At 41.9% G+C, this 24,190-nt stretch overlaps 1 protein-coding gene and 1 non-coding gene across 2 annotated transcripts in view; both read right to left on the bottom strand.

Moving 5' to 3' along the window:
- The window catches only part of Dpy19l4 (dpy-19 like 4), a 100,149-nt gene that overhangs the window by 2,665 nt on the left and 73,294 nt on the right, over positions 1-24,190 (bottom strand). Inside the window, exons 14-18 of the mRNA XM_008847842.2 lie at positions 13,782-13,902; positions 10,376-10,432; positions 9,377-9,459; positions 4,720-4,852; positions 96-254 (exon numbers count right to left, since the gene is read on the bottom strand). Of these exons, the coding sequence (XP_008846064.1) occupies positions 96-254; positions 4,720-4,852; positions 9,377-9,459; positions 10,376-10,432; positions 13,782-13,902 (553 nt within the window). The remainder of the gene's footprint in view (positions 1-95; positions 255-4,719; positions 4,853-9,376; positions 9,460-10,375; positions 10,433-13,781; positions 13,903-24,190) is intronic.
- LOC115072848 lies at positions 2,866-2,969 on the bottom strand. Its single transcript, XR_003851852.1, has one exon. It is a non-coding gene; the product is annotated as a U6 spliceosomal RNA (small nuclear RNA).

Here is a 24,190-nt window from a genome sequence, read left to right as displayed (position 1 = left end):
TAGTGAAGTTACACAATGGAAGTTTGAAGACTGTAAGGCTAAATAAGGTGACTTTTCTTATAAAAAAAAAATGAGCTTTTCAAATGGTTACTTACATGGCCATTTGCAACATCTAATAAATCTTTAACCCTACAGCCTCTCATGGTTCCCACTTCATTGCAGATAGCATCTTCTACAATAAGGTAGTTAGCTTTGTAGGATGTTAGTATTTTATAAATGTCCTCAGCAGATCGCTTTGAATAGATTTGATAAATCTGAAAGGATATAATTAAAATAAAATTTATAAGACATTGAAAGCTCCAGTTAATTAAAATCACACAGCTTTATTAAAATACAGTACATGGTCTGGAGAGATTGTTCAGCAATTAAGAGCACTTACTGCTCTTGTTAGGGATACAAGTTTGGTTCTCAGGACCCACATGGCAGCAAACAACTATTTGTAACTCCAGTTCTAGAAAATCTGACACGCCCTCTTCTGGCCTCCAAGGACACAGGACACAAAACACACACACACACACACACACACACACACACACACACACACACAGAGTACACTTACATACATGCAGGTAAAACACTCACATACATACATAAAATAAAAAATATTTTTTAAAAATATAATTCACAGGGCTGGAGAGATGGCTCAGCAGTTAAAGCCAGGTACAGCTCCTGAAGACAAGAACCCACATCAGGTAGTTCACAACTGCCTGAAACTCCAGCTCTAGGGGGATCTGAACTCTTTTGGACTCTGTGTATACACACACACACACACACACACACACACACACAAACACATAATAAAATGAGCACACACATAATTAAAAATGTAAAAATTAAAATAATTTAAAAGTTAAATACAATTTAAATACTATATAATTCACATACTTGTGGTTTTAGTATTTCCACCAACACAATTTTAGATCACTTGCATTTCCCTGTAATGAAACCCTGTATATCTCAGTTTTCATCTTCTAACCCATCTCCCTCAGTCCTGGGCAACCAAGTCTACTTTATCTCTACAAATGTGCTGATTATAGACATTTCAAATGCATGAAATCTAGAACATGTGTTCCTTTGTGACTGCTTCTTTCACTTAATATAATGCTTGTCAGATTCATCTATATTGTAGCATGTATAAGTACTTCATTCCTCTTTAGAGCAAGATAATATTATATTGTAAGGATAAGTCATTTTGTTTATCCTTTCATCACATAATAAACATTCGAGTTGCTTGCCTTTTGAGGTCATTATAAATAAATGGTATACATGAATATTCATGTACAAGTTTTTGTGCAAAACATATATTTTCATTTCTCATGGGTATTTTATCTAGCAGAATTGCTGGGTCATAAAGGAACCCAGTGATTATTTGTGAAGAATTGCCAGGCTAGCTTACAAAGCAGCTATACCATTTTGTATTCCCACAAATTGTGTACAGGGTTTGGTTTAGTTCAAGTTCTCCACATCCCTGTCAATACTTGTTATTATTTGTCCTTTTGATTTTAGCTATCTTACTTGGTCTGAAGAGGTATCTAATTGTGGATTTGATTTGCATTTTCCTGATGGCTAATGAAATGTCGTATCTTCATATGCAAATTGGTCATTTCTAGTTCCCCTTTGGAAAAATGTCCATTCAAATCCTTTGCCCATTTTCGAAAATTGGATTATAGGCTGGAGAGAAGCCTCAGTGGTTAAGAGCACTAGCTGCTCTTGCAGAAGACCTAGGTTCAGTTCCCAGCAACCACATGGAGGCTAACAACTATCTGTAACTCCAAGTCTGACACCCTCTTATGTCCTCCAAAAGCACTGCATGACATGGGTACACTTACTTACATACAGCAAAATACTCAGACACATAAAATAAAAGTAAAGAAATAATTTTGATGAACATGGTGGGGCATGCCTTTAATCCCAGCAACTGAGGAGGCAGAGGGAAGCAGATCTCTGTGAGTTCAAAGCCAGCCTGGACTACAAAACAAATTCTAGACTAGCTGGTGCTACAGAGAGACCCTGTCTCCCAAAAACCAAAAATAAATTTAATTTAATTTTACAAATTAGATTATCTGGGGCTGGAGAGATGGCTTAGCAGTTAAGAGCACTGACTGCTCTTGCAGAAGACCCAGGTTCAATTCCCAGCACCCACATGGTGGCTACAAACCGTCCTTAACTCCAGTTCCAGGGGAATCTGAAGCTCTGTCTTGACCTCTGCAGCACTGCATGACACAGGTGCACTCACATACATGCAGGAAGTACACTCATACACATAAAATAAAAAATAAATGAAATATTTTTAAAAATTAGATTATCTGCCTTATTATTGAACCATCTCTCCAGCCCTCCAGGCTTTTTAAACAGGGTCTTGCTTAATTGCCTAGTCTGGTCCTGAAATTTCAATCTTCCTCCCTCTATCTCCAAAAGAGCTAGAATTATAGGAATGCTAGCACGCCTAGCTAAACGGAAATGTTGTGTGTATATGTGTGTGTGTATACACATGTGCATGTGTGACTGTGCATGTGGAGGCCAAGGATGAACTTTCACATACATGTATGTGCACTCACACACATGCAGACAATACACTTGTACACATAAAATAAAAATAATAAATAAAATATTAAAAAAAATAAATGGGGCTGGAGAAATGGCTCAGCAGTTACGAGCACTGGGGGTGGGGTGGGGCTGCTCTTACAGAGGATCTGGATTTGGTTCCCAGCACCCAAATAGTAACTAACAACTATCCTAACTCTAGTTCCAGGGGATCAGATACCCTTTTCTGACCTCTGCATGTACTGCACAACACAGGTGTACTTACATACATGCAGGAAATACACTCATACGCATAAAAATTTTTTTAAATAATAAAAATATTAAAATACAGAATGCTTCATAAGTTTGCACATTATCCCTGCGAAGGGGCCATGCGAATTATCTGTATAGTCTTTAATTTTAGTATACGTGCTATTGAAGTAAACATGTCCATCTGATTTTTGAGAGAGAATATCTCACTGAACCTGGAGCTCACTGATTTGGCTAGACTAGTCAGCCAGCAAGACTCAGGGTCCTCCCATATCTGCCTCTCCAGCACTAGAATTACAGGTGTGCACTTCCACACCCAGCTCTTATATGGATACTGGGGATCTGAACTCAGGTCCTCATGCTTACACAGCAAACACTTTATAAACTTTATACACTGAGCCATCTCCAAGCCCCACAGTTTTTTATTTATTTATTTTGGTTTGTTTGGGTCTCCCTGTAGTCCCAGCTGGCCTGATGTAGACCAGGCTGGCCTTGATGGCCTGCCTCTGCCTCCCAAATTCTGGGGTTAAAGGGAAGTGCCACCACACCTGGCCCCACAGTTTTTTTAAAATAATTGATAGAAGTTTAGCTTCGAAAAACAAAGTGTATAGAGACATACATTGACAGACTTCCTTCAACATTAGAACAGTGATACCTTGAAAGAATGTTTCTGAAATATCCATGAGTTCCTTTGAAAACTGTAGAAATAAATGTCTCTCATAGAAACTCAGCAGTATTCTTTGTAGGAATGACTTTTCTGGGAAGGCTTTCTATTACAAGTGGAATCTTACCTAACCTTGGAATCAGACTTAAACTTATGTTGTTTTGAGATTTTTTTTTTTTTTTTTTTTTTTTTTTTGAATCAGGGTCTCCCTGTAGCCCCAGCTGTCCTGGAACTCACTACATAGACCAGGCTGGCCTCTGTCTCCCAAGTGCTGGGATTAAAGGCGTGTGCCCCACACCTGATCTTTTAACACTATCTCAGCTTGATTACAATGTCAACAATCTTACTAGGCCATGGGCTGCTCTTGTAAGCTAAACATAGAGCTTTAATCATTCAGGATCCTTCCTGGCTCTTGGCTCAGAATAATGTGTGTGTGTGTTGTGAAAATATCAGTGCTAAAAGCAGGGAATATCCTTGAAAGCAATCAATTATCCCCTGTCATGTTACAAATAGCATATGGGACTAGATTGATGACATCTGTTGTGGTTACATGTGCTGTTCTGGGTCAGTAGGGGTCAGAAAGGGGAAAATCCTCTGATAAGACAGGTTCCTCTGAGCTGGAGAAGGGGCTCAGCAATTAAGAGCACAGGTTGCTCTTGCAGAAGACCCAGGTTTGGTTCCTAGCACCGTATGGCAACTAACAACTGTCCGTAAATCCAATGTCCTTTAAAAAAAGACAGGATACACATTTCTTTCCAGTGCCATGCTGGATGTACTGTTTCAATGAATAGAGAGCAAGTCCTTTGTTCAGGGGACAGTTCTGAGGGAACTCAGATTTGTTCACAGAAAAAATCAGACTCACTCCTGGTTCTAACTGACACCAAAGGGTCAAGCTGTCTTTGTGCAGGCATTGCCATAGTGTGGCATCTCTCTGCCACAATTATTTACAAAACAAAGAAGTTAGAATTTGTCTTGGTTAAATATATTATAGAACTTTCTTTTCCTTTGTTTTCCTTTTCTTTATTGGGACAAAGTCCTGCTATGTACCTCTGCTAACCTGGAACTCACTACGTAGCCCAGGCTGGCCTCAAACTTGTAGTAATCTTCTTGCCTCAACTTCCCAACTTTTAAAAATGAAAGTATATTAGGTCTTCTAAAATTATTTGGATTTTCCTAGCTAATTAGGAACACAGTACAGAACTATACAAAACTATGGAGTATTGTAAAAAAGAGAGCCAAATGAAGAATTTAAAATGTCTTACATTTTCATTTCTCTTGAGGAGATCATCGTCACTATAAAGAGGCAAGCTTGTCACCATCCATCCAGTACACAATTTAATCGCACCCATTAACTGTGGGCTTCCTGCAAACACAGCTGCAACAGGAGCTTGCCTTCTGTAAAGGACCAAAAGATCAAACAATAAAAAAGCAAGTATGCTTTGAAGATCATTGATTTATATGGACTCTGAAATACCACACAACTTACAATGTATAGTATACTTAGATTTCAGTGTCATTCTTCAGCTCATTTCACTTATAGATCATTAATGTAAATGGATTCAACACCTAGTATATGTTTTGAGCCAGCAACTGTTTTGAGTCCTAAAGACACAAAAATGTTTTTAAACAAAGGGAGCACAGGGAGATAAGGATCAAGAATATACTATGTCAGAAAGAGTGGCTAGTTCTCAAAGTCATGTTCTGTAAATATTAACCAATATAACTAACTCAAGTCCTTCCAGATCATCTATTCTCCTTCACCTTCCCTATTGTTTTTTTGTTTTGTTTTTTGGTTTTGTATTTTTGAGACAGGGAGGGTCTCCCTGTAGCCCCAGCTGGCCTGGAACTCGCTATGTAGACCAGGCTAGCCTAGAACTCACAGAGATCCGCCTGCCTCTGCCTCCCCAGCACTGGGATTAAAGCACCACCACGCCCAGCCCTCCCAATCCCTGTTTGAGTCTGTCTCCACATACTCATATAGGACCTTTCGACACTGAATCATGATACAAAGTTTTAGATGCATGTCACTTATAAGATGAGAAACCTACAAACAAGTTCCAAAGGACTGCTCTAATTCCTTCCTTCCTCCCACTGTCCCTCTCTTACCTCCCTCTCTTGCTCAATTCATTTTTATTGTGTTAGGATCAAACACAGGGCCTCTACACATGGTGAAATAGTGCTCTACTGAACCAGCAAAATGGCTGAGCAGGAAAAGGTACTTGACCTGATGACATGAGTTTGACCCCTGGGACCATATGGTGGAAGGAGAGAATCAACTCCTGCAAGTTGTCCTCTGACCTCCACACATGTGCTGTATGCATAGACATACACACACACACACACACACACACACACACACACACACACACACATACTCTCTAAATATAAGTGCTCTACCATTGCTCAATTTTCAGCCCTGCCTTTATTTATTCACTCCAAGTATGCACTATTCAGCATCTAGCTACTTTATGCTTTGGATAGGGCTAAGCTTTGGAAGACTCAGTAGTGAAGAAACAGACATAAGACAAAATAATTACACTCATGGGCTGGAGAGGTGGCTCAGCAGTTAAGAGCACTGACTGCTCTTTCAGAGGGCCCGGGTTCGATTCCCAGCACCCACACTGCGGCTATGAACCGTCCTTAACTCCAGTTCCAGGGGAATCCGAAGCCCTCTTCTGACCTCCGTGGCATTGTACATGGGTGCACTCACATACATGCAGGCAATACACTTGTACACATAAAAAATAAAAAAATAATAAAATATTGAAAAAAAAAGATTTTAAAAAAATTTTAAGTTGGGCGTGGTGGCGCACGCCTTTAATCCCAGCACTTGGGAGGCAGAGGTAGGCAGATCTTTGTGAGTTGGAGGCCAGCCTGGTCTACGTAGTGACTTCTAGGACAGCTGGGGCTACAGAGAGACCCTGTCTCAAAAAGACAAAAAAAAAAATTTTTTTTCATGCAGTGCTCTTAGAGTTACAGATAGTTGTTAGGTACCATGTGGATGCTGTGAATTGAACCCGGGTCCTCTGGAAGAGCAGTACTCTCAACCACTGAGCCATCTTTCTAGCCCCCTAAAAACAATTTTTAGACATACAAGGAATATCTTTATCATAATAAGAGACTTTATAATAGGACTTAGTCTCATTTTTCAAATTTTTTATTGAATTTTTGTGTATTTCCTATGGACTTAGTCTCATTTTTATGTACCTATTCTATAAATAAATTTCTCAATCTCAGGAACATTTTTGAGTTCCTCCCCACCTTCTTTTTTTGAACAGAGTCTTATTCTATAGCTCAGGCTGGTCTCAAACTCACTGTTATCCTTCTGCCTGAATCTCCCAAGTGCTCAGATTATAGGTGTAAGCCACCAGGCATGGCTTCCAAGTTCTTTTTTTAATTAACATTTTTATTCAGCAAATGCTGAAAGTACCCTCCTTTTTCTAGTGTGTGTGTGAGTCACTGATTACTCTGCAAGTTGCCCATCAAAAAAGACTCAGGAATTTCAAGTGATAGAATTCATAGAGGGCTCATCTGTGAATTAAATAATTAAATTTAATTAAATAATTAAAACTCATCAATGGCATGGTACCCAAAACATATTAAACATTAGACTTGTGCAAATAGCTTACAGATCAAAGGAGAAAACATAAAGTTTTTAAAATTAACTTTAGAAGTAATAAAAATGCAACACATGGAGACATACGGGAACTTTCCTTGGAATAAGGAAAGTGATGGAACAAATGTGAGCAAGCACAGTGACATGCATGTGAAAAATGTCACAGTGAACTTCATTTTGTGCTAATGAGTGTTATACTGGGTTAGTTTTAATAACACATCTTTAATTGGATACAAGTACTGTTCTTGTTCATGAGAAGATTCCCTCCCAGCACTATTTGCCTTGTCTTGGTAACAATGTTGAAAACTTTTAATATATTTATTAGTTACTTACATATTTCAGTTGACATACATGTTCAAGAATTTTTCCTCTTTTAATTCAAATACATATTTTTGTTGAGATCCAGATGTTATTTGCATAATCTGAGTAATGTCTTTGTTAAATATATGAACTAATGTTTTTCTAGTCTTTTTCTCCCTTACTGATTTTCCTAAACTTTGTTTTAATTAGCATCATTTTTTTTCAGGGACTAAAAGCATTTACTGGGCTTGCTAACAGAGCTTATGATGGCAGCGAGGTGGTACTTACAAAGGTATGAGCACCCTTGGGCCTTTTTTCCCACATTTCAGCTGCAGCTTCCTAAAGGGCTGCTGGCCAGTCCAAGATGGAGAAGTACCTTCCCCCTCCCTAGCTTCTCCTGTTTCTATCCTTAGTCCCTCCCCATCATGCAGTTAAGGCTGACTGATTGTGTGGGAGGAGTGACTGTCTCCCTCTGCCCCTCCCCACCTATGGAGAGTCTCATAGTCTGATTAGTTTGAGGTGATTGGAGCAAGATGTGAGAAGCTAGAGAGGAAAGCATCTATTTATTGATTGCAGCTTCCAAGCTATTTAAAGTGTTTCAACCCCTTCTCTTGTTTTGGTTTCTTTACTACATCCATAACAATTTTCTTTTTTCTTTTTCTTTTTTTTTAAAATTTTACTTATTTTTATTTTATGTATATGAATGTATTGTTTCCATGCGTGTAAGTGTACCCATGTCATGCAAAGCCCAAGGAAGTCAGAAAAGGGCATTGAATTCCCTGAAACTGGAGTTACAGATGGTTGTTAGGTACCATGTGGGTGCTGGGATTCAAACCCAGGCACTGTACAAGAGCAGCCAGTGCTCTTAATAACTGAGCCATCTCTCCAGCCCATACAATTTTCAATACAGTACTTAAAAGTTTCTGTACAGGGGTAGATGGGCAACAAAATGATTGCAGTAATTTTCTCCCTAGCTATGGTCATAGACAGAGATGCTGAGCTTAGCTACATGATTTGCCATGTCAAAAGGATGATAGAAAAATGCTATAGACAGACTTATAACATGCTTGACATTAAACTGTACCCACTCTGTTTGCTCTTGGGAACTCCACAGCTACTACCTCATAAAAAAGCCCACATACCTAGATCATGGGTCAAGTCAATCTGATTCCCTCAGCTGACACCTAGGCAGACACAGGCAGGCAAAGGAGGTATGCCACACTACCTAGTCCCACCTAAGCTGGCCCAAGCCAGAAGAATGCTCCCCACTGTCCACACCACCTGATGACTCTCAAAATTGTGCAAAATAAAAAATGCTCATTAATTATAATCCACTAAAGTTTATAACAGTCTGTTACAGCAAAATAAAGAATATAAATTTTATTATCAGACACTGTTATCTATCACAAATAATAGTTGATATTTGCTATGCAGAATTATTTCCTTATGTGATATATTTATGGAATTCTGTGTAACCTGAGTTGAGAATGTACCAGATATTTCAGACCAACTCAGAATGACTCCTTATGCTCATTTTATTAATTCAGGTTTCCTAGATCAAACAAGTATAATTTCAAACTCCTACCCCATAGGAATTCAAATCCACTACAAATTCAGAAATGAATTTGACTTTTTATTGTTGTGGTTGTTGCTGATGCAAGGAGACATGTCTCTTTTGGATATTTTGTTACTAGATGTTTTTACTGACAGTACAGCCTTCTATTGAGTCCCTGAGTTATTCACCTTCTACTCAAGACTAAAGAAAAGTTTATCTGCTCCTGTTAATTTCACATTTCAGGTATGTGGCAATGAGAAACCGCCAATCTCATAGTTATCAATGTATTTTCAACATTAAGGTGAGTTTAATTAGAAAATTAGAACTACAAAGTAATAATTTGAATTTTATAAGAATATAGAAAATAATTTATGATTTTCTTTGACTCCATTAGAGAGCATGCAATAGTTAATAGCTTAACAATAGTCTTGGGCAATTTGGTCCTTACTTTATCCACGTCATAAGTTCCACTGTATCTGGGTCATAGAATTCCTGTAGTTCCGTTAATTCTGTAATTAATCTTGGAAAAAACTAAAATGCAAAACAAAATACCCAAAGGTGTAAGTAACTAGGAAGTTTAAAATTGTTTCAGAGTAATCTAAAAAACGAACTTAAGACAAACCATACTATACACTATACTCATGGAAAACTGTCACGTATCTGCTCTCTTTCACAGACCTAGTCATTCTTAAAGTAGGCTTTAGATGTCTACACAAGGACCTCTGTATGATCCTGGTTTCTCCTACCAGCCTTATTTTAAAAATCATTAATGTAAAAGAAAAACCAAAAGCTAAAATTCCTTTAATCTGCAAAGTAGAAATTATTTAACAATTCTTTATCTTTTTTTTTTGTCTCTTTGAGACAGGGTCCCTCTATAGCCCCAGCTGACCTGGAACTCACTATGTAGACCAGGGTGGCCTCGAACTCACAGAGATCCACCTACCCCTGCCTCTGGAGTGCTAGGATTAAAGGCGTGTGCCACCAAGCCCAGCATATTCATTCTTTTTAATCCAAATAATCTATTTATAGTTAATTCACTAATTAGACAAAAAAAAAATTGGGGTTGCCAAAATATATTTAAATATTAAGACCTACCTATTATTCAGCAATTTTCTTTTTTAATCATAAACTGAATAGCATTAGATTATAGAGGAGTGCATCAGATGGCATTCTAAGAATATTTTGGGCTAGCTCTGGTAGCACATGTGTCATCCCATATGTGACAGATTGAGGCAGGAACACTGCCCAAGTTCCAAGCCAGCCAAGACTACATAAAGCAACCTTGTCTCAAAAAAAAAGTTTTGACTCTTCTGTTTGGGGGATGGTGGGAGGCAGCAGCAGCCTTTGTTAGGACAGTGTTTTGATATAAGCTTCCTATACACATATTATAGTATTACTACCTTATAGATAAGGACATTTTCATAATATAAAAAATCAGTTTTCTTACCTCTTTCCAGAAACTGAGACCTATAATAGTGGGAACAGCCATACTCAGAATAAGGGCCTAAAATATTAAAACAAAAGAGGTTTAGAATATACTTTAGAGGTATTATTAGCATAACCAACTGAACATCCTTGTAGTCATAAAATTCAGTCTGAGAGCCAGGCATGCTAGCTCATGCCTTCAATCTCAGCACTTGGGATGCAGAGGCAGGCGGATCTCTGTGAGTTCCAGCCCAGCTGGGGCTACAGGGAGACCATGTCTCAAAAAGACCAAAAGAAAATTCAGTCTGAGAAAGTGAAGTCAGCATGAATCTAGTTCACAAAGTGAGACGAGTGAAGATTAAAGTACATATAAAGCTCTTGGTAGAGATATAAATATTTACTATATAAATTTAAGGTAGACCATTAAAAAAAGTTAATGCTTAGTTGATTTGAATTTATGGCTGCCTGAAATCCCAAAACTGAGAAGGGTGAGGCAGGAGGAGTGTGAGTTTGAGGCCACTCTGTGTTATATACAGTGATTCTGTCTGAAAAAAAAAAAAAAAGAAAGAAAACAAATACAACAACAAAATTAATGCTCATAGTAATATTTCAAATAGTAAATACCAATGTGAAACTTTAAAATTTATTTTTAATTTATGTGTGTGTGTATCTTGTGTATGAGTATGTGAGTGAACGTGTCTGAAGAGGCTACAGGCATTAGATCCCTCTGGAGCTGGAGTCACAGGCAGTTGTGAGCCACTCAACATGGGTGCTGAGAACCAAACTTGGTCTTTTACAAGAGCAGTACTAGCTCTTAACCACTGAGCTCTCTCTCCAGCCCCAACATGTGAAACTTTTGCCAGAGCCCCATGTTATAAGGTGCTTACTAGTAATTATGAATTCAACATGAAGAGTTTAAAAAAGGCAGTGAAACAGCACAGAATGTTAAAATGAAAATATATAAATTATTGTGGGATTAAGAATGAAAAATTACAAGACTCCTTTTTGGGGTTTTTTTTGGGGGGAGCGCTTTTTGAGACAGGGTCTCCCTGTAGCTCCAACTGGCCTGGAACTCAGGTATGTACACAAGGCTGGCCACAAACTCACAGAGATCCACTTGCTGGGATTAAAGGCATGCACCACCACACTCCACTAACAAGACTACTTTAAACATAATTTATCATCTTCCCTCCTAAGCCTCTTCTTCTGTATTCTCCTATTTGTAGTGGTTTTCAGGTTTTTTTGTTGTTGTTGGTGGTGGTGGTGGTGCTGTTTCCTTTCCTTCAAAAGAACATTAGGGAAAAAAAATTAGAGAATATAAACACTTCCTTCTCACTCATTACTAGAAAACACACTGCTGAGATGCACACACTTGGGAAAGTAACAGGGGTCAGAACATCTGAGTACAGTTGGATAAGCCTCACTCTGGGAAAATTAACCATCATGAAATTTCACCTGCCTATTAAGTATACTGGAGCTCCCCACATTCCAGTGCTAGGGATCCAATCCAGATTCTTAGGAATGCTAGGCAAGTATTCCACCTCTGGGCTGCATGTCAGCACCACTCTTTTGGAGGGAGTTTGGAGACAGAATCTCAATGCATACCCACAGCTAACCTCAAGACTTGGAATCTTACAGCCTCAGCCTACCAGTGTTGGGATTATAGATGAGGGCTTCAATCCTGACTTTAGTGTTTTACTTATCTTTATTCCAAGCAAAAGTAGAACAGTGTAAATATTTGCGTGGGAAACATACCATAGTTCTAAACAAAACCAAGAAAGATACTGTAAACCCTAACACTGGTGTGGTGGTATGTGCCTGTCATCTCAGCTCTTCAGAAGGCTGAGACAAGATTTGTAGCCACAGATTTGAGGCCAGCCTAGGTAACAGAATAAGAACTCTTTTAAAAATAAAAATATAGGCTGGGCATGGTGGCACACGCCTTTAATTCCAGCACTTGGAAGGCAGAGGCAGGTGGATCGCTGTGAGTTCAAGGCCAGGCTTGTTTATGTAGTGAGTTCCAGGACAGCTGGGGCTGCAGGGAGACCCTGTCTCAAAAAGACCAAAAATAAATAAATAAATAAATAAATAAATAATGTGCTGGAGAGATGGCTCAGCAGTTAAGAACACTGGCTGTTTTAACAGAAGAGCTGGGTTTGAATCCCAGCACCCACATGGCAGCTAACAACTGTCCATAACTCCAGTTCCAGGGGATCCAACAGCCTCTCTGTCCTCCTCGGGCACTGCATGTCACAGGTGCACTTACCTACATGTAGACAATACACGAATACACATAAAATAAAAATAATAAAATATTTAAAAAGTAAATAAAAATAAAGAGAACTACCAAATTATCTTTTTTTTTTTTTTTTAAGACCAGGCTGGCCTTGAACTCACAAAGATTATCTTTAAATTTTTCCGATAAGCAAATAGTTCTTACCAGTTAAAAAATTCCTAATAGCCTATTAGATTACTGACTCATTTCAATTTCTGCTGTTTAGTTTTTAAGTAGTACAGATTGAAATGTATTTGTTTTAAACCACAAATTTTGGGAATGGTATTCATGGCTATAATCTCAGAATCTGGGAAGGTGAGACAGGAGATTGTTTTGAGTTTGATGATGCCTGGGCTACAGTATGAGACCCCATCTCAGTATATTCAAAAAAAAAAAAAAAAAAAAAAAAAGCTAAGTATGGTGGCGCATGTCTACCATAAACCCAGCACTTGGGAGGTAGAGAGAAGGATTAGGAGTTCAAGGTTAGCCTCAGTTACATAGTGAGTTCAAGGTTGGCCCACGTTTCTTTGAACTCTGTCTCAAAAACAAACAAGCAAGCAAAATGAACTGAGAAGGTAGCTCAGTTGGTAGAGTACCTACCTAGCATTCAAGAAGGCCTGGATTCAGTCTCCAAAACCATATAAATTGAGCATGGTGACACATACCTGTAATCCCATTACCAGAGAAATGGAGGCAGGAGGATCAAGAGTTCAAGATCTTCCTCTACTACACAGTGAGTTCCAAGCCAGCCTGGGATACATGATATCTTGTCTCACAACAAAAATAAGAACAAAAAAACTTGTTTTTTAAATTTTTTATCATTTCTAGTTTTCTAGCCATAACTCATTATCTGATTTATTTAGGCTATTTAAATTTTCACTTACTAGCATTTTATTTTCAATTTTTAAAATTACATTTATGTCTTTGTGTGTGTGTGTGTGTGTGTGTGTGTGTGTATGTGTGTGTGTGTGTATGTGTAGGACAACAGGAATGGGTTCTGTCTTTCTACCATGTGGGTCCCAGGGATCAAACTCAAGGCATTGGGCTAGAGGGCAGGTGTCTTTACCCACTGAGCCATCTCAATGGCCCTAGCATTTAATTTTATATAATTGGAAGAGAAACAAGTAGTAAACACAAAATAACAATGGCTCACCAACAATACTGGGTGTACAGTTTTTAATCGAAGCCACTTTAAAAGTGTCATCCAAAGTTCGGGGGAACAAACACCAAATGCTGCTAACATGCACACATAAGGAGTCCAGATGAATTTTAAGCTGGAAAAAAAAAAGTCACATATCACACATCCTGCAACCATCATCCTCTGGTCTCTCTTTTCTACATTCTTTTCAATTATATATGTGAATCCTAAATTGTTCATGGTGGCACATGCCTGGAATCCCAGGCTTGGGAGGGAGAAGCAAAAGGATTAGAAGTTCAAGGTCATCTTTGGTTACATGATTTTGAGGCCAACCTAAGCTACATGAGACCCTCCTTAAATTTTTAATTAAAAAAGTGAATCCTAAATTCATGCTTTGAGAAAAGTAGTGGACACTCATAGTCTACATGCTGCTGAAACAGAAGGACTGCATTTGTTTCCTGGGGTCAATCAGAATCTCCTCCCAGTGGCATTTCTGGAGATATCAGCCTGTTCTTCCACTCATTTGGGATTAAAACTAAAGTTTCCTCACAACTCTAGAGGGTGTCAATCACAGTGAGTTACTGAGTTATAAATATACAACATCTCTTTCAGCACAACTCTGCTCTGATGGCAAACCCACTGAATTCTCTGTGTCCTTCCATTCCAGACATTTTATTGCAAGCTCTCCTTGAATTCAACCAAACATCAGGTGAATTATTTCCACATATAAGATACTTTCTATTAAAAAAAAAAAATCACTGCTAAACCGGGATTGGTGGTGTGCGCCTTTAATCAGAGCACTTGGGAGGCTGAGGCAGGCAGATCTCTGTGAGTTCAAGGCCAGCCTGATCTATATAGCGAGTTCCAGGCCAGCTGGGGCTACAGGGAAACCCCGTCTCAAAAAGACCAAAAAAAAAAAAAAAAAAAAAAAAAACATATAAAAAAAAACTCATATCTCTAAAAAAAAAAAAAAAAAAAAAAAAAAAAAAAAAATCACTGGTATAACAAATCATATAGTCCCAGCTATTTGGGAGGTTGAGCAGGTGTGTTGTTTGAGCTTAGGAGACTGGGTTCAGCCTGGGCAACACAATGTGCTCTGTCTCCTGAGTGTTGGGATTACAGGGTACATCACCATGCCCAATTTATGTAGTGCTTGGAATTAAACACAGGCCTTTGTGCTTGCTATGCAAGCATACTATCAACTGAGCTACATCTCTAAGACCTAAATTCACAAATTCCATAAGTAGAAGATGGTAGGGTTTTCCTTTTAGACAGGGTCTCATTCAGTAGCCCAGATTATCCTGGAACTTACTATGTATTCCCCCTGCCTCAGCTTCCTGAGTGATGAGATTCTAGGCATGTGATGAGATTACATGCTCAGTTTTCCATATATAGATATATCCCTTTAGCCCTAGCTGTCCTGGAACACACTAGGGTTGACCAGGCTGGCCTTGAACTCACAGAGATCCTTCTACCTCTGCCTTCTGAGTGCTGGGATTAAAGGTGTGCGCCAACATGCCCCACTCAGTTTGCCTTATATTTTTGAGACAGAGTCTCACACTGTAGCCAATCTGACTTCAAACTCAAGGCTAACCTGCCTCAATCTTCTGAGTGCGGAGATTATAGGTACGAGCTATCATTTTTGATTTTCCTCTTTAATTCTTTCTTTTTTGAGACAGGGCCTTACTTTGTAGTGCTAGCTGGCCTGGAACTAACTGTGTAGATGAGGTTGGCCTGCCTCTACATCTTGAGTGCTGGGATTAAAGGAGTGTGGATGCCTAGCTAAAAAAAATTTTTTTTTATTATTTTTATGTGTGTGTTATGCCTGCATGTAGGTAAGTGCACTGTGTCTTGTAATGCCCACAGAGGACAAAAGAGGCTGTCAGATCCCCTGGAACTGGAGTTATGGACAGTTGTTAGCTGCCATGTGGGTGCTGGGATTCAAACCCAGGTCTTCCGCAAGAACAGTATGTTCTTAACTGCTGAGCCATCTCTCCAGTCCCTAAAAATTTTTTTAAAGACAAGGTCTCAAGTATCAAAGGCTGGCCTCAATGACCTTAAACTTCAAACACTCCTGCCTCTGCCTCCTGAGCACTGGGATTACAGGTGTGTGCCACCACATAGGTTTTTATCCTCTTTTATTTAAACAGAAGGATGAGGCTGGGATGTAGTTCAGTAGTAGAGTTCAAATTACTTTTCATCCTTTTATTTTCATGCATCTTACTTATTGTGAACAAAGGTTTAATCTAGCACAAAGCGTAATCTGGTCTTTGCCATGTACTGCTAGGAGGGAACCACTTGTCTGACAAGAAATTATCCTTGTGTAACTGGGATGGCTAGGACATACCTGAAAGTTATGTTAACAATGAGACTTACTGTGGGGATCTTGGGCCATGAAATCAGTTCAACCTCTGGAGGGGTTAGAAGATCATCAGGTCAGCCACACAAGTGGCCAACTTCATATACGTGACTGAACATCCCTAAAAGACACAAGATGAGCTTGCTTCCCTGATTGATACCTGTGTTCCGGGTGTACTGCCATGTACCCATCATGCCTGAAAATTAGGTACTGTCTGTACAACTCTAATGCAAGGTAATAAACATGCAACTCCATAGCAAGAAACCTAATTCTATGTGACTAAACCCTATTCTATGCGTCTCTTCCTTCTGCTCATTATAATATAGACCCTTTCACTGTAATAAATGGTGACCATGAATATAATGACTTTTCTGGTTGTGTGAATCCTAGTAATCAAACCCAACAGTGATTTTTGGAAAGTCTTAAACTTGTGGTTGATATCAAAAGTAAGGTGGTCTTAGGGGCTCCTGAACACTGCATTTACCATCTTGGAATTTGAAGAAGAATCCATCTTCTCTACTTAGACTAAGTTACATATGAAAATTTAAAACTTGCACTTGGGCTAGGGTATAGCTCAGTGGTACAGCACTTGTCTAGCATGTTCAAGGTTCTGTGTTCAATCCCCAGCACTGCCAAATAATAATAATTAATAATAATAATAATAATAGGAATTGAATTTTTTTTTTTTTTGGTCTTTTTGAGACAGGGTCTCCCTGTTGCCCCCGCTGGCCTTGAACTCACAGAGATCTGCCTGCCTCTGCCTCCTGAGTGATGGGATTAAAGACATGCGCCACCACACCCAGCAGGAATTGAATTTTTAAGGCTCTCAAGTTTGAGTTCAATAGGCTAGAAAGACCCTATATCAAGACAAGACAGCAATGACAACAAACCCTTCTGCTCAATGAATACATTTTTATAAAGTTTATTAAGAAGTTGGCATGGTTTTATATAGAGGTAGAAATAAAGGAAGTTTGAAACTGGAAACTTAAAAATAAATTCAAGATGTGTTTTATGAAGGAACCAGATCAACTCCATTTTGTACAAGCTATGTCAGCTACAATAAGTTTCAGTTTCCCAGAAACTTTAAATTTCTGTTTCCTGGAACCATAAGTTACTATTTACTGGAAACTGGCTGTTAAGATTAGATCAGCACAGAAAGTGCCTGAACCCAGGACCACCAATCAGGGAGGAACAGCACATCTGGCCAAGGAGATAACAGTCAGAGTCTCTGAAACACATTAACTCAGAAAAATTTGACCAATGAAATTCAGACCCGTGGTCTGACCATGGGAACTAACCAATGAGAATAAAGATCGTGGTTTTGCCCTATAAAAATGCTTGTTAACTGCAACTTGGGCTGGACTCCACAATTGGCATGGGAGTCATAGCCCCAGCTAGCTGGAATATTTTTCTGATTGTTTAAATAAATTCTTTTAAATTTTCCTTGGTCTGTCTTCAATTATTCCCGATTCTCAGACCCAAAATTTGGGGGGCTCATCCGGGATCAGGAAAATTGGAACAGACACCTGAAAAGGTGCACACCCGGGGGAGCCGGCCTTGGTAAGTCACTTTCTGGTTCTGAATTTTTCTGGTGTCCGGATGAAAAACTGGGGCTCAACAGGGATCAGGCAGACGCGCTATTGATCCCTGAGCCAGAGGAGACTAGGGGACACCCTATCTCCTCCTCAGGCAGATGACAGGTTCTACCTTACCTCTTTGGGTCAGGAACAGGAGCAGTCCTTTCTTCAGCTGACTCTGCATACTGCGAATTGGTACTTCCCTCCCCACAGATCTGCCCTTCCCAGACCCTGACTGACTGTTGTTGGCGCTTTTGCTTTCTGTTTGCCTCACTAGTTCTTTTCTCAGACTTTTGGAAGGCGGCCTCAACCATGTCTAGGATCCGAGTCAAGCCCAGCTGCCTCTGGACATTCTGCTCTCTCCAATGGCCATCCTTAGATGTGGAATGGCCCCCTAGAGAGTTCTTTTAACTTGACTCTTATTTTTAGGATTCACGGAGTTGTCTTCAGCACACCCGGCCAAAGTGACCAAATCCCTTACATCTTGGGCTGGCGCTATCTGGTAACAGACTCCCCTGACTGGTTGCACCCATTCGTGCCCCCTGTTAGATCTCAAGGCTGCTGCAACCCTCCTCCCCGTCAGGGAGAAAGGTCGACTGGGACCCCCTCAGCCCCAGGTCCTTCCACCTTCAGCGCCACTGGATGATTTTCTTCTCTTGCCGCCCTACATGGCGCCTTTGTTGGGGGGGGGGCACCGAGGGGGCCAACCTCAGACACCCCGTAGGTCCAATTCTCCCTCTTCACGATCGGAACAGCCAGAGAATCAGGGTACATCATCTTCTGACTCCTCCCAGTCCCCATCACCCTTGGCTCCCCTGCCTGCCTCCAGCCCCAGCCCACTTCATACCTGCTCAAAAGGGGGAGATAAGGTTGTCAGGGCTTTGACCCTGAGGGAGGTAGCCCCCCTCCCAGGAACAGGGAGAGGCCCCCCTGGCCTACTTCCCCTTTTCCACCAGTGATTTGCATAACTGGAAGTTACAAACCCCCTCCTTCACGGAAAAACCCCAAGCCCTTGTGGCCCTTCTGGACACCATACTTTTTACTCATCAGCCCACATGGGATGACTGCCAGCAGTTACTATAGGTTTTCTTCACCATGGAGGAGAGAGACTGAATCAGAAGGGAAATGCCACTAAATGGTCCCTGGGGATGATAGGCGCCCAATAGACAATGAAGATCTTATAGCAGCAGCTTTCCCTCTCACCCAACCTGCGGTGGGATGGAACTACAATACCACTGAAGGTAGGGAGCGCCTGAAGGTCTATCACCAGATTCTAATGGGAGGGCTCCAGGCTGCTGTGAGGAGACCCACAAATTTGTCCAAAGTAAGTCAGGTGATACAAGAAAAGACAGAGGCCCAGGGGGCGTACTTAGAGTGTCTCCTAGAGGCCTACAGAACTTATACTCCCCTGGATCCTGAGGCTCCCGAGAACCAAATGGCGGTCAATATGGCCTTCATGAGTCAAGCGCCTCCAGACATCAAAAAGAAACTCCAACGGCCCGAGGGGTTTGAAGGTAAAAATTTATCTGAACTAGTTGCAGTTACCACTAAGGTCTATAACAATAGGGAAACTCCAGAGGAAAGACAGACCCATGGGCTGGCCAAGATATTGTTAGCCGAAAGAGGAAAACCCCCTAGCCTAGGGCCAAAAGCCCAGGCCCAAGGAACCAGACCTCCCTGATGGGGACTGCCCCCCCCAAGAAGGATCAGTGTGCATACTGCAAGGAACTGGGCCATTGGAAAGGAGAATGCCCCCAAAAGAAGAGAAGGGAGGGTCCGAAGGTTCTGGAGCTGGCTGAACTTGAGGACTGAGGGGGACGGGGCTTGAGGACCCTCCACCACGAGCCCTGGGTAACTCTACAGGTGGAGGGGCAGAAGGTTGACTTTCTGGTAGACACAGGGGCTCAATATTCAGTATTAAAGAGACCAATGGGGGCATTAACCAATAAGTGCACCTGGGTTCAAGGGGCTACCGGGGTGGCCCAGCACCCTTGGACCACGAAACGGGCTGTGGACTTGGGCAACAAAAAGGTCTTGTACTCCTTCATGGTAGTCCCTGAGTGCCCTTACCTACTGCTAGGCAGAGACCTCCTAACCAAAATGCGAGCCCAGATACACTTTACTGCCATGAAGGTAATTATCACCCGACAACTGGAGGCTTATGTATTATGTCTCAATTTGGAAGATGAATTCAGGATTTTCACTCCCTTGCCCACCTCTGAGCCGTCCCCGGTCCTAAATTCCAAAAGCAAATACCAGGGGTATGGGCAGAGGCTAACCCACCAAGGTTGGCCAAACAACGGCCCCCAGTGGTAGTGACCCAAAAAACAGGAGCACAGTCCATCTGGATAAAACAATATCCCATGTGTCCTGAGGCAAAGGCAGGCATCACCAAACACATCAACCATCTTCTAGAGCATGGCATCTTGATACCCTGACAGTTGCCCTGGAACACCACCCCCCACCCATTAAGAAGCCAGGAACCAAGGACTATAGGCCAGTCCAAGACCTGAGAGAGGTGAACCGAAGGCTCAAGGACACTCATCCAACAGTACCTAATCCATACACTCTCTTGAGCTCTCTTAGCCCCTCCTTGAAGGTCTATACAGTGTTGGACCTGAAAGATGCCTTCTTCAGCCTAGCCCTTGAGTCCAGAAGCCAGCCTCTTTTTGCCTTTGAATGGTATGATCCAGACCAGGGGCTCAGTGGCCAGCTCACTTGGACTCAGGTTACCACAAGGATTCAAGAGCTCTCCTATCATCTTTGACGAGGCCCTCCACCAGGACTTACGTGAGTAACGTGCCTCCCACACAGAAGTGTGCCTTCTCCAGTATGTAGATGACCTTCTAGTCACAGCACAGGACGAGATTTCCTGTGAGAAAGCCACAAGGGACTTGCTTCAAGCCCTGGATCACCTTGGTTATAAAGTGTCTGCCAAAAAGGCCCAGCTCTGCTCCTCACAAATGACCTATCTGGGATATATTTTAAGGGAGGGCCAACAATGGCTGTCCCCAGCCTGCAAACAGACTATTCTCAGCATCCCTACTCCAAAGTCTCAGAGGCAACTCCAGGAGATTTTGGGATCAGCTGGGTTTTGTAGACTCTGGATCCCAGGCCTTGCTGAGTTGGCCAAACCCTTATATGAGGCAACTAGAGGGACAAAAGAGTCCTTTCGCTGGACAGGTGAACAGGACGGAGCCTTCCAAACCCTTAAAGAAGCTTTGTTGAAGGTCCCTGCTCTGGCTCTGCCTGATATCAACAAGCCGTACCAACTATAAGTAGATAAAGATCGGGAGTTGCAAAAGGAGTTTTGACCCAGCAACTAGGACCCTGGAAAAGGCTGGTGGCTTACCTGTCAAAAAGAGTGGACTCTGTAGCAGCTGGATGGCCCAGTTGCCTCTGCATTATTGCTGCAACTGCTCTCCTGGTTAAGGACAAAGACAAGCTGACTTTGGGTCAGCCCTTAACTATAACCACCCCTCATTCTATTGAAGGGGTACTTAAGAATCCTCCAGACCAATGGATGACAAAAGCTAGGCTGACTCATTACCAGGCGCTGCTTCTTAACACCCCACCCCACACCTGCATAAGTTTCCTCCCTAGCACTTCACTCAATCCAGCTACCCTACTGCCTGACCCAGCACCAGAGATCCCACATGAGTGCACCAAGATCCTGTACCAGATACATGGATCAGACTGGACCTGACTGACATGCCATGGAAGGATCCAGATGCCACTTTCTACACTGATGGCAGTGTCATGCGAGAGGGAACCAAGAACATGGGGGCAGCGGTAGTCACCTTGACTCTAACAAAATGGGCCACTTCATTGCCTGCCACGACTTCAGCCCAAAAAGCTGAATTGATTGCCTCAACCAAGGCCTTACATCTGGGAAAAGATAAAACTGTTAACATTTACAAAGACAGTTGCTATGCTTTCGCTACAGCGCATGTCCATGGAGCCATATACTGAGAGAAGGGGCTACTAATAGCAGACGGAAAAATCATCAAAAATAAACAAGAAATTTTGGACCTGCTCGCAGCCCTCTGGCTCCCCTGGAGACTATCATTCATTGCCTAGGGCACCAGAAGGGGGATTCCCCAGAGGCCCAGGGCAACAGAAGGGCAGACCTAGCTGTCAAACAGCAGTTCTGGAAAGTATCGAAATGGTAGTCACCTTGCCAGCCCCTACCCTGCAAGAGAAGTCCATCTATTCATCAGAAGACGATGCAAACTTCGCCTCACTACCTCACACCAAGACCAAGAATGGGTGGAGGTACACTGCGGATGGGGTGACTCATCTTGCCCCAGGACCTGGCTGAGCCCCTGATATGAAAACTCCACGATGGGACCCACCTAGGACGGAGAAAGCATAGGGAACTCTTGACTCCCTACAATGTTGGGGACCCCTGCTGTGTAAAGTAGTAGTTTTTCCATGTCCGGATAGCCCACGGGCTCGGTTCAAAATGCAGAGACTCCTTTTAACAGCAGTGTGTCTTTCCTAGCATTTTCCTGACTCACCTTTTGAAGTGACCGCCACAAATGCCCTACCATAAACATGGCCTCTGGCTCTGGAAATGCCATGCTTTCCTGTGTGATTTTTCTGGCGGTCTGGCAACCTGGCAGGAGTTCACTTCCGTATGTAAATAGGGTGTCTCACAAAGTGCCTATCAGCTAAAGCTTTTACCACTACCCCCATGGTATAAAATATCCTAGTCTTCCCTCAATAATAGAGAGCTGGATCACTAGGAGCTAGGAGCTGAAACACTGAGACCTGAAGCCAAGCAGAATCATTTAATAAAGGGCTGTAACATGGACTAAGCTGAGTCCTGTGTCTTACTGCCGGTGATCCAGCCTCTCCGGGGAGCACTTCACTTCCGTCATCGACTCACGGACACCCAGCTTTAGCCGCCTCGCACTTTCCCGTCTGATCCAGCAGCCGAGCACCTGGGAACTCAGAGCGGCTCCCAAAACAAAAGATTTAAAGTGACATTTTTTTTTTTTCTGCAAACCTAGAGGCTTGTGACTTGCCAGGACGCTCCAAGCCCTCTAGTGTCAGACTGCTGTAAAAACACCTCCCTTACAATGGGGAATTCAGCATCACGCCAGAAAAAAACGCCAAATTCGTTCTCTTAAAACCCTGCTCAAATCTAGAGGACTTAAAATTTCCAAAGAGGAAAGCTTAAAATTTTGGAATGAGGTGTATTGGTTTGCACCCTGGATCTTATCAGCAGACATATCTGATCCAGAGGTCTGGCACTTTCTCGCACATTGGCTTATAAAAAAGAAATCCAAGAAAGACATTAATTTCCCTCTCTCCTTTTTCCCGATAATGGCAGCCATCCAGCAATGCTTAAAAAACCCACCTAAGATTGAGGAAAGCTTACAAACGCCAGAATATAATAAAGGAGAAGGTTCAAATGATAAAAAACAAAAAACCCTAAAAATTGCCCAGTAGCAGATTCAGCAAAAGCCAGACAAAACCCACCCATCAACAAACTTAATCCTCACCCCCCTCTTGCTGATTTAACAAGCCCAGATACTAACACCCAAATTTCAAAAGCTTCCGAAGATTCTCAGGTAAATTCCCCTCCCCCTCCACCTCGGCTGCCTCCAAGCCCTGCAGCACGTCCACCCCCTGCCTACAGCCACAGAGCAACTGTATAACCTTAGAGATAATGAAAGTTGCCAGCCTCAAAGTTGCCAGCCTCAGCGGTCTCAGGACCCCCAAATCCCACCGGTAGAGGCTTTTCCTGTTAACTTACAAATAACCAGGCAACGTCCACTGGCCTGGTATCCACTCCCAGCTGCAGAACTTAAAGAATTGCGCCAGGCTGTACGTGAGGATGGCATTCATGCTCCATGGGCTAAATCTATACTACAGCCATTTAATACTAATCTGCTTCCCCAGGATTGGAGAGACATTTGTAGATCTACCCTCCCCAGTCCATTATTTGTACAATGGGAAGCCTTATTTAGAGATGAGTGCCTAATGCAAGCTAAAAGAAATGACACTCATAATCAGCAGCTGAGACCCCAACCAGGGCAGGATCCACCACCTGGATTTATAGATTGGAATTATGACCAGCTTTTTGGTCAAGGCAATTTCTCCACAGGAATTCAAGCTGCAATTCCTGCTGGCTGTATTGAGCAGATTCGCTTATGTGCATTACAGGCCTGGGACCGCCTAACCCCCTTGTCCACCAGGCCTGGAGAGACCTCTTCATTAACCTTTTAAAACAAAAACCAACTGAGGCTCTCCCAGACTTCATACTGAGTGCAGGCCAGCTTAGATAGAAAAATAACAGATTCTGTAGCCAAAGCAATGCTTTTAAACAGCCTTGTCTGGGAAGGGATGACCCCTGAGCACAGACAAGCATGCCAGGGACTAAAAAATGAACATTATGACAAATGGATTGTGGCCACCCATGACATTGGGACTGCCACATACCAGGCTTCCTCCCTTGCCCAAGCCCTTGCAGTTGCAAC

The sequence above is a fragment of the Nannospalax galili genome, unplaced genomic scaffold, assembly GCF_000622305.1.
Source record: "Nannospalax galili isolate Female #2095 unplaced genomic scaffold, S.galili_v1.0 scaffold183, whole genome shotgun sequence".
Taxonomy (NCBI): Eukaryota; Metazoa; Chordata; class Mammalia; order Rodentia; family Spalacidae; genus Nannospalax; species Nannospalax galili.
This window is presented reverse-complemented; position numbering and strand designations above follow the sequence as displayed.